Consider the following 11,059-nt stretch of genomic DNA (forward strand, 5'->3'; position numbering starts at 1 on the left):
CCCCCAGGTGCTGACCCCGCAGGTGCTGATCCCCAGGTGCTGACCCCCCAGGTGCTGACCCCCAGGTGCTGACCCCCAGGGGCTGACCCCGCAGGTGCTGATCCCCAGGTGCTGACCCCACAGGTGCTGACCCCCAGGTGCTGATCCCCAGGTGCTGACCCTGCAGGGGCTGACCCCCAGGTGCTGACCCCCAGGGGCTGACCCCGCAGGTGCTGATGCCCAGGTGCTGACCCCACAGGTGCTGACCCCCAGGTGCTGACCCCCAGGGGCTGACCCCGCAGGTGCTGACCCCCAGGTGCTGACCCCCAGGGGCTGACCCCACAGGTGCTGATCCCCAGGTGCTGACCCCACAGGGGCTGACCCCCAGGTGCTGACCCCCAGGGGCTGACCCCGCAGGTGCTGACCCCCAGGGGCTGACCCCCAGGGGCTGACCCCCAGGGGCTGACCCCACAGGTGCTGACCCCGCAGGGGCTGACCCCCAGGTGCTGACCCCCAGGTGCTGACCCTTAGGGGCTAACCCCTGGGGGCTGACCCCGCAGGTGCTGACCCAGCAGGTGCTGACTCCTGGGGCCTGACCCTGCAGGTGTTCATCCTGCAGGTGCCTCCCGCCCCCCACCCATCCAGGCATTCCCATTTGGGGCGGTTGTGGCCGTTTGGACATAACTTATGGGTCTAAACAACTGGGAGCTCTGGGTGGTTCCAGCTGCATCCTCGGCTCCACATGGCTCCCTTTCTTGGGGTGGTAACTTGCTGGAGAGCGCTTGTGTTTCATCACATTTGTGGGACTGGGGGGGTCTGGGTGTGATGGCACCGGGGAGCCCTTTGCTGGCTCCAGGCGTGGCCCGGGTGGGTCTGTTCTGTTTGGAGGCCACCCGGGGACTTCTGTGGTGCACGGGGGAACAGACCTGAAATGCAGCTCAGGTTTGAATTAGAGCATCGCTGGAGTCAAACAAAATGACTTTTCTAATTAGGTCAGTTATGCACATCTGTGAAGAGCTCACCGGGGAGATGATTTGGACTCTAGCCTCAGTTTCTGAGCGGGTGTCCACACCCGACTCCTGGCGCCTGCGGGCTGGGGAGGGCGCGTGAGTGCGGCTCTGTGAGCCGGGTCGCGGGGAGCAAGGGGCCCGCGGGCTCGGCCCTGCTCCAGGCTTCCCGAGCGGCAGACCCTCCCGCTCTCCAGGTTCCTGCTCTCGGGGGGCAGCTTCCCGGGGCTCCTGGGCGAAGCACGTGAGCTTCTCTGTCTGGCGGCACCGCAGCAGGATGGCGTCCCCGCTGAGGACGGCTCCCGACCCGGACGGCACCAGCGCGGTGCCCCCTGAGCATCTGTAACTCGCGTGCATCCTGTGCTCGCAGGACAACTGCCCGCTGCTCCCTAACTCTGGGCAGGAAGACTTCGACAAGGACGGCACCGGGGACGCCTGTGACGAAGACGATGACAACGACGGTGTGGACGATGAGAAGGTGGGGCCCGCGGGGCCACTCTGGCCTCCGGGGTGGGCGGCCGGGAGGGACAGCCCCACCCCGGGCCCCATACACGTCTGTGGCCCGCATTCCCTCCCACGCGACGCCGCATGGCAGGGCGCGGGCTGTGGGCGACATGCGGTGACCAGCAGTGCGTCGGGCCGTGGGCGCTCTGCTGGGACGTCTGCAGCAGTCCAGCGTCTTGCTCTGCTCACAGGGCCGGCCCGCTCCTGCGGGGGCCGGGGAGGAGCGCGGCTGGCCCGCCAGGCGGCATGCGCTTGCCTTTAACGCAACGCCCACCTGCTAGCGCCCTCTGAGGAAGGTGTTGCCGACGTGCGTGACGTCCCATGCAGCCCAGCGGGACAGGCCACTGGTTCCTGATCACGGCCGCCCCCACCCGACCCCCGAGCCCCCGGCCGGGTCCTCACGCGCCAGCTCACTCGCGCGATGCGACGTACCTGCTCTCACCACGAAGCCCACAGCGTGCCATCTTTGTCACAGGGAGGCAGATGCACTGGGCTGGGTGACGGGCTCCGTCTGGACTGCGCAACTTGCAGCCCAGCGCAGTTCCCACGCGGGTCCCGACTCCTTCCCTTGCGTTTCCCTAGGACAACTGTCAGCTTCTCTTCAACCCCCGCCAATTCGACTACGACAAGGATGAGGTCGGGGACCGCTGTGACAACTGCCCGTATGTGCACAACCCTGCACAGATCGACACGGACAACAACGGCGAGGGGGACGCGTGCTCCGTGGACATCGACGGGGACGGTCAGTCCTGCTCCTGGCCGTAGACGTGGGTTCACGACCGGGAGTGGCATCGTCCTCCCGTGGGCGTGGTGTGAGCCGGCCGCACGTGCGGCGGGCGCGAGATGAAACGGTGCTTAGCTGTTCCTGCGGGAGCCCAACCTCACCCGACCCGTCCTTCCTGGGGCCCGTGGGGGGTCGCCCGCCTCAGGACCTCCCTTCATAGAGCTGCAGACGTGGCATCTTCCTTCTTGTGACCCAGGCCCCTAGTCCCGCGCCCTGTGTCCTTCGCGCTTACCCCCGTCAGAGCCCCAAGAGTGCAGTCCCATCTCCTCACCAGATCGCGCCTCTGAGACATGTCTGACGGCAGCGCCTGCCTCCCTGTCCGAGGATATTCCCCCCATGCCCTTACTTCTAACAACTCATGAGTTGGCCGTGGCAAAGCTGCCCGCAGGGTCCCCCAGGTCACGTTCCGCGCGAGAGGCTGGTGCCCTGGAAGGGGGCTCTAGTTTAAGCTCAGAGTCTGACATATGTTCTTCCACGAATCCAATAATATTTACACTTCACCGTAATCTTAGGTCCTTTTGTGTGAAATGAAAGTTTGGCTGGAAGTTGCTTAGTGCAGTAGGAAAAGCCCTGTGCCTTTTCCGTTTTCCCCTGGAATACCCACAGATGTCTTCAATGAGCGGGACAACTGTCCCTACGTCTACAACACTGACCAGAGAGACACGGACGGGGACGGTGTGGGCGATCACTGTGATAACTGCCCCCTGGTGCACAACCCCGACCAGGTAACTGACCACGTGCTCGATCTGCTGCGTCCACGGGCAGAAGGGGGCCCGGGGACCTTATCAGCCGTAGATAGATGTGTCTTCATGGCTTATCCGTTAGCTCTGCCAACGAGTGACAGCAGAGGCTTTTCAGTAATTTTAATTGAAAACATTCTGAACTCAGCGCTTCACTCTCGTATCTCGGTGGCCGAGGGCCAAATGCGTGGGTGCCTTCGCCGCCCTTCCTGAAGGGACCGTGCCTCCTTCCACTTATCTTCCCGTTTCCCTGAAGCAGACATGGGAACGGGCTTCTCCAGGTTTGCCTTCGGAAGACACCGAACGTAACGCATCGCGGTCGTGCCTGGGCTATCCCATCGCAGACGACGTCAGAAAGGCACTTGGTTCTGTGGCGTTCATTCTTTCTGGTCTTCTTTTCGTGACGTGAGCCTGTGGAGAGCAGTCGTGGAGGGTGGAGCGTCCCGAAGCCGCCCCCTGACGCCGACAGCCCTCCCTAGGGCTCAGCCGCTCAGGTGCACGAGGCGGCCCAGGCCCGCGCCCTGGGTGGGCGCTCAGCATGGGTCCTGCTCTGTCCCCCAGACCGACGTGGACAATGACCTCGTGGGAGACCAGTGTGACAACAACGAGGACATCGATGAGGATGGCCACCAGAACAACCAGGACAACTGCCCCTACATATCCAACGCCAACCAGGCTGACCACGACCACGACGGCCAGGGCGACGCCTGTGACTCGGACGATGACAATGATGGGGTCCCCGACGACAGGGACAACTGCCGGCTGGTGTCCAACCCAGACCAGGAGGACTCGGATGGTAGGTGCCACGCGGGGAGCCCATGGCCCAAGTCTGCGGGGGCAGGGGCCACAGCTACTGGCCGTCTCTGCAGAGAGGCGCCCGTTACAGACGGGATGAGGTGGGGACCCGGCGTCATGACAGTGAGGGTTGGGACTTAGTCTTTCGAGGGCAAAGCAAGCAAAAAATGGTGGGTGTGAACTATCAGGAAAAGGGACTGGTTTTCCAGGCAGCTGACCCCACCCAGGGGGCCGCCGCAGGATTGGGGCCCCAGGGAGGGTCTCCAGTAGATAATGAGGAGCAGGCCGTGCTCGGGGCTTCTGGGGAAGCGTGAGAAACTGGCGGCAGGTGCGTGTGGCCCTGCTCGGCCTCCAGGAGCGGAGACGGGGTGTGGGCGTCTGAGCCGACGTGACTCACACGTGCACGGGCACTCGGGATCAGAGGGTGGCTCCAGGTTCCCCCCCGAGCCACGCGGATGTTTCCAGTGGGACACGGGAAGCCTGTCTGGACCCACGGTGCTCCGCTCAGGCCGCCCTGTGGGACGTGTGGGGGGGCGGGGCCGGCTCGCCCAGAGCGCGCAGGGCTTTCCCGTGTCCTCATGCATGCGGGCGTGTGCGCCTGCGTCCCCCTTGGTGGACGCATGTTACTGGTTCCCAGAATGTGACAGGAGATTAGCTGAACTTGGTACCTTTTTCTCCTTCTGAAGCAGTTGGCTCCCAAACGAGCTAGTGTAGGAAGCCTCCATCGGCCTGGGGGTGGTCATGCTTACCGCACACGGGCCGCTGTGGGGGCCGCAGTCCCCCGCATGCAGCCGGCGGTCTGGGCCTGCCGCGCACCCCCACTCTTTCTACCACCTCACTGACAAGTTGAAAGAAGCTTCCAGAAAAAAGAACCTCCCCAGGGAAAGTCATTTATAGAGTAAGAACTCTGCTTTAAATCCGAAGATCTGGGGCAGGATGATGAAGAAAGGTCGTGATAGAAGTTCTGAAAACTATCAGAAAGCAAAGCTGCAAGTTCAGCTTGGCATTCTAGCTGACAGCCCCCAGGCCCCGCGGCCCAGTGTCGAGTGGGGACCCTCGGGGCATCCCAGCAAGCGTGTGAGGATGCTCCAGAAAGGCAGATGCCAAACCATCTACTTTGTTTTCTCGTTCTCCTGCTTCTCCTGGCGGCAGGGGACGGGCGTGGGGACGCTTGCAAGGACGACTTTGACAATGACAGCATCCCAGACATCGATGATGTGTGTCCCGAAAACAGTGCCATCAGCGAAACTGACTTCAGGAACTTCCAGATGGTCCACCTGGATCCCAAGGGCACCACTCAGATCGACCCCAACTGGGTCATTCGCCATCAAGGCAAAGAGCTGGTGCAGACGGCCAACTCGGACCCCGGCATTGCTGTTGGTGAGCCTTGGAGATCTGCGCCGTCCTTGGTTCCTGGGGACAAGGTGCCCAGGGAGCACGCGGGAGGCTCGTGCGGCAGATTAGGGAGGTCTCTCGGGAGTCCCTGTCCTTCCACGTCTGCCTAAATGGTCTCGACGAGGGACTGGGGAGTCACACATTGGGAATTTCATGCCAGTATGCCATTTATTTTATGGATTTGGTCTATGAAATGTTCCATGATACAGTAAAGCTCAGTTAACACTGCACGTGGGGTCTGAACATATCAAATCCCACACTTGTCAGTCACGTCCGGGTCGCAGACCCCGAGGTGAACCTCGTAATATCTGCATCCACTGACCCCGGGCTAATCCCGGCCTTTCCCTGAAGGCCGTTTCCGACTGAATCCTACCACTGAATGTTTCCCTGGCACCCAGGTTTTGATGAGTTTGGGTCTGTCGACTTCAGCGGCACGTTTTACGTGAACACCGACCGGGACGATGACTACGCCGGCTTCGTGTTCGGCTACCAGTCCAGCAGCCGCTTCTACGTGGTGATGTGGAAGCAGGTCACGCAGACCTACTGGGAGGACCAGCCCACCCGGGCCTACGGCTACTCTGGCGTGTCCCTCAAGGTGGTGAACTCCACCACGGGGACCGGCGAGCACCTGAGGAACGCCCTGTGGCATACTGGGAACACCGAGGGTCAGGTGAGGATGCCCAGGCAGCCGGGTGCCGGGCCCTTGGACTTGGCCCTGCAGCCACCATGGCTTCTCAAGAGAGCAGGCTACGCCCCATCCGAAGATGCCCCCTCCGTGTTGTCATCAATTTTAACTCAAGTTACGCTGGTTTTAACCCTCTTTTATGGAGAATCTACCTGACTAAAGATGCCAGGCCTGGTGCTTTTATAACACAATTGATGATTCTCTTGTAAGTTAAACACGTTTCTAGAGATAGGGAGAACTGGGTTTTAAGGTTAGGTGTTTTGCTGAAGGCCCCGTGTTGAGGCAGCAGAGGGTGGAGACCCTGAATCCATGGCTCTTAGCTCGGGACCACACTGCTCCCTGTCGGTGGATTCGAGACACACGAGAGATTTAGGCCTTGAAACCCACCAGTCGGGCTCAGGGCTGCCAGAGCCGCAGGGATGGATTGCAAAGTAACGTCTTTGTTTCCCATGCGGCGCTGCGAGGCGTGGTCAACACTCAGGTGCCAGCTGGACTCTGACTGATGTGTTCCCGCAGGTGCGTACATTATGGCACGACCCCAGAAACATCGGCTGGAAAGACTACACTGCCTACAGGTGGCATCTGGCCCACAGGCCCAAGACGGGCTACATAAGGTGAGCGAGGCTCAGCGCCGGCTCCTTCCCCCAAGGACGCAAGTCTGAGCATTAAAGACATACCAGCCAGTGGGAACTCTAACTCACATGCTGTCCTCCGGTCTCTTCCGCTTCACGCTTTCTATCCTGCATCTTCTACTGCACATCACTTATTAAAAAAATCTATGGAAGAGGAGAAAATCAAACTTGTCTTATTCATGTAACTCGGAGGATGACGAGCATCTTTCCTCCTAATGAATGTTCTGGGCAAAGGACAGAAAGTATGTTATTTTTTGAAAGATTTTATTTATTTATCTGTCAGAGAGGGACAGTGAGAGAGGGAACACAGCAGGGGGACCGGGAGAGGGAGAAGCAGGTTCCCCCCTGAGCAAGGAGCCCGATGCGGGGCTCGATCCCAGGACCCTGGGACCATGACCTGAGCCAAAGGCAGATGCTTAACCAACTGAGCCACACAGACGTCCCCAGAAAGTGCAAATTAACTGCATCTTAGCAAAATTAACATGTTCTTCATTCAGAGAACAGATTCATAGTTATTTCTGGTATGTGAATGGCTGAATTTAAAACACATCTTCAAATAAAACTTTCACAGATATCAAGCTAACAGTATTTTGCTCTTTTGGCATGGCAGCTTTTGTAATTGATTTTGATGAAAACAAATGTGAATGATTTAAATTTTTTTTTTTTTTTTTTGCAAAGTTAAACTTGGCTAGAAAGGGCAGGGCTGGGTTGGATTCTTCACGGAGGCCAGGACTGTGTGTCTGCAGCGTGAACGAGCGGACCAGGGCAGGGAAAGCACAGACGCGCTGTCTGGGCGTGGACTTTCCTCGCCCACGAGCCGCCCTCCTGTCGGGGGGGCGGGGGGGTTAGCGCATGCAGTCCTGCTTCGGGCACTAGGGTTGAGCCCCGTCCTTGTCACCACGCAGTCCCAGCCTAGTGGGCCGGTGCAGGTGAGTGCGTGGCTTCGACACCATGTGCAGGCCACGGGGAGGGTGGCCCGGGTGGTGGGGACCTGGTGCCCAGGCAGAGGGGCCTGGAAGTGATCCTCCCTCCACCGGGCAGATGTTTGGCTCTTGGAGCTCGGGACCGAGAGCTCTCCGACTGTGGCTGAGGGGCCAGTTACGGGGAGTGGGGGGTCGTGGACCCGTGACCTGTTGCTGCTGCTGGCTACATGAGGAGAGAGCTGACCTCCCACCCCCCGGCATTCACGCCCTCTTTCTTTCTCCTGCGCCCTGTTTTCAGAGTCTTAGTGCATGAAGGAAAGCAGGTCATGGCAGACTCAGGACCAGTCTACGACCAAACCTACGCTGGTGGGCGGCTGGGTCTGTTTGTCTTCTCTCAAGAAATGGTCTATTTCTCGGACCTCAAATATGAATGCAGAGGTGGGTGAGAACACCATTGTGTGGGCGGCACAGAGAATGGGGAAGGGACATGCATTTTAACTTTCCTTTTATAAACACAGCACATTAGGGCAATAAGCAACTGTTTTGTTTGGTCAGCTTTTTTTTGTTTGTTTGTTTCATTATCTATTTGTTTTAAATTGAATGTGAATTCCTTTGGTAGAACAAACACTTTCCAATTATTCACAGGCTCTGCCTATTCACATTGTGCTCTATCCTTTAGCTGTGTACATTTTGTATACCTTCTGGACCTCTAATGGCATTTTAGAATGTTACCTTTGCTAAAAAAAGGGAAAGAAGGAAGGGAGGAAGGGAGGAAAGGAGGAAGGAAGGAAGGATGGAAGGAAGGAATGGAGGAAGGAAGGGAGGAAGGAAGGAAGGAATGGAGGAAGGAAGGGAGGAAGTAAGGAAGGAAGGAATGGAGGAAGGAAGGGAGGAAGGAAGGAAGGAAGGAAGAAGGAGGAGGGAGGGGAGGGAGGAAAGAAGCAAGCAGGGAGGGGGATCTCTGCAGTTATCTCTCGAAGAATGTATTTGAATCACAATATTGCAGACCTGGAAGGCTGCTCCCATCTGGTCTGACCCCATACTTTCATAAGTGCGTGAAAATATCCCCTCCTACTCATGAGGTCAGTGAGGCTCCGAGGTACCTCTCAACAATCACACACTGAAAATTACACATAAAGCGAGAAAGGGAACATGAGAACGTTGCTTCTGGTGATGTGTTTTTTTTCCGTCGGTTGGGTTGTCTTTCAAGACATGACACGTTCCTTTCCTTCTTTCCACGCATGCATCCAACCATTCATACATCCGTCCATATTGTGGATTTTTAAAAACTTAAGATGATGCTTTAGGTTACAGGTAGAACAAAATAAAAGAAAACAAAACCCACGGTCCAGCCGTCATAATTCCGCTCATTGCTTTTTTTCTTTTTGTAGATGTCTAAGCAAGACTTGCTGTCCCTCCAGACATGTACTGTAGATGCTGTTATGTCACCTAGACCCCACCATGTGCTGGTGCTTCCAGCTTCTCTGTCTTTAGCAGCAGCTCCTGTCCTTGATCTTGACGTTGAGGGTCGTTCACCATCATCGACCCTGAGCCCAAGTGCCTTCAGAGGATCAGTGTCGGTGGACATCCAGCCCACTACAAGAAGGCAGCTTGATGACGCGCGAGACTTTCTGTGCAGTGACAATTGAGCATGGCATTACATCGTTTTTTTCTTGTTTGTTTAAAAAGAATGACGTTTACATAAAATGTAATTACTTATTGTATTTATGTGTATATGGAGTTGAAGGGAATATTGTGCGCAAGCCATTATCATAAATTAAGCAGGAAAAATATTGCTCCGCGACTTTCAGTGCTTGAAGCCATTTCCGTTCCTGGGTTAGAGCTGCTCTGCGGTAGCCGGTGGTCCCGTTCGGTCGACCCCAGAGACGGGGCCGCTGGAGTATGAAGTGCTGTGGGGGCAGAGAGGGCAGGAGACCGGTCGCACGCGTGGGGAGCCAGCCCTCTAATCGGCACATTAGCAATAATGACGAGAACAAACGGAAGCCCCTTCCCCCACGCCCCTGCCCCCCGCGGAGGCCCGCGTACTTGGCAGAGGTGCGGCTGTGACTGAGGGGGGCCCGCCTGCACAGCGGCGCTAGCGGGTCCCGACGTGGGCCCAGCAGCGCCTCCGGTAGGGCGGCTACCACCCCACCCCGCAGGCTGGAGGGAGCGCCCCGGCTGTCCCCTGATTGTGCCTCCTCACTGCCGGCTTCCTGTCGAGCTGCCTTGCCGATCTCTGCTACCGGAGAGCGGACCAGCGGGCGGACACAGCCGCAGGCGCGCCCAGCATCTACTGCCTGTTCTAGGCTTTGAAACGATGCCAAAGTGGCTTTTACCTAATCTGGCAGCACTTTCCACCAAGGCTCCAGTTAAAACTGTTTTGTTAATATTTATTAAATGACTGTAGATGCAGCTTCATTCACCAGTAACTTATTTTAAATATGTCAAGTTACACGTGTCGCACAATTACTCGGAATAAACATATAACGCATATATGATAATATAAAGATACAGTTACAACAAAATACCTTCCTGTCAAGATACAAGCTTTACAGCAGTATGTTGTCATGATAAAGCATGCTAAAAATGGAGGGGACTAGGTCGGTGATAGTGAAGAGTTTGTGATGGAACCTTAACTGACACTGTCATCAGTAGCTCTAAGTCGGCCTTTTTTCCCGTTGCCTGTCTGCTGTACGTAGGATTGAAGACTTGGAATGCTGAAGAAAAATCAGCATAAGCCTTGCCAGACACACCCATTAATCAGTCATACAACAATAGACACAAGTTCGTGTGTGTTTGTTTTTTGCCTTAAATTGCATGATCTTCCTACAGGAAATATTAATCTCACTCCACGTAAGGGGTTTAAGAAGAGAAGTTTGTCTTGTCTGAGGCGGGCAAATCTTTCTCCCCTTTCTGTCGATGGCGATCTCATGTCTATGTAAAGTAGAGAGGATCCATAACTTTTGTCTTAACTTGCACATTTCATTTGATAAAGTTATGTTTGTTGCTTCCTTTGAGGGTGATTTTTTGTTTTGCTGCACTTTTCTGTAGAACCGCGTCCCCAGGACAGCAGGGTGTGGGAGACCGGACTAAATGTAACGGTCGTGGAGACCGCGGAGGTTTCTGTGTTGGCGTCCCTTAGCCGAGCAGCACAGTTCTGTGGGATGATGATGTGAATATTTAGAATGTACCATAGCTTTTTGGTAAATTATTTATGTTTTTTTGAACAAACTTCTCTTCCAGATTGATGAAACTTCATTTGTTCTGCCAAAGACTGTAAATATTTATTTATTTGTTCACATGGTCAACATTTCACCACTGAAACCCTGCATTTAGCTAGAGCCTCATTTTTATACTTTAAGGATTAATAACAGGAAATAAATTGTACAAAGGTTTTCTATAAATGAATCTCTCTCCCTTTTTTAAAAAGAAGTAGCAGGGTTTCTCTTGGGGGGAAGGGAGACAAACCCCAACAGGGGAGCACTGAGCTCGTTTGGTTGCAGGTCGTCCCGCTGCCTTTCTGAGGTGAAGGTGTAGGTTTGGGGTCCTCGTGGAGAAAGCAGCTCCGTTTAGGGCCGACCTCCCGGGTTCCATCGGCCGCCAGAGCCGAACACG

General features: G+C 56.1%; 1 protein-coding gene across 1 annotated transcript in view; it reads left to right on the forward strand.

Annotated features, from left to right (window-relative positions):
- The window catches only part of THBS2 (thrombospondin 2), a 27,210-nt gene extending 16,368 nt beyond the window's left edge, over nucleotides 1-10,842 (forward strand). The window contains exons 15-23 of the mRNA XM_032407463.1: nucleotides 1,357-1,464; nucleotides 2,073-2,232; nucleotides 2,881-2,999; nucleotides 3,576-3,810; nucleotides 4,962-5,189; nucleotides 5,603-5,874; nucleotides 6,406-6,503; nucleotides 7,743-7,882; nucleotides 8,836-10,842. Coding sequence (XP_032263354.1) covers nucleotides 1,357-1,464; nucleotides 2,073-2,232; nucleotides 2,881-2,999; nucleotides 3,576-3,810; nucleotides 4,962-5,189; nucleotides 5,603-5,874; nucleotides 6,406-6,503; nucleotides 7,743-7,882; nucleotides 8,836-8,843 — 1,368 coding nt within the window. The 3' untranslated portion in view covers nucleotides 8,844-10,842. The remainder of the gene's footprint in view (nucleotides 1-1,356; nucleotides 1,465-2,072; nucleotides 2,233-2,880; nucleotides 3,000-3,575; nucleotides 3,811-4,961; nucleotides 5,190-5,602; nucleotides 5,875-6,405; nucleotides 6,504-7,742; nucleotides 7,883-8,835) is intronic.
- The last annotated feature ends 217 nt before the right edge of the window (nucleotides 10,843-11,059 follow it).

This window comes from Phoca vitulina, unplaced genomic scaffold (assembly GCF_004348235.1).
Source record: "Phoca vitulina isolate PV1807 unplaced genomic scaffold, GSC_HSeal_1.0 scaffold9, whole genome shotgun sequence".
Lineage (NCBI taxonomy): Eukaryota > Metazoa > Chordata > Mammalia > Carnivora > Phocidae > Phoca > Phoca vitulina.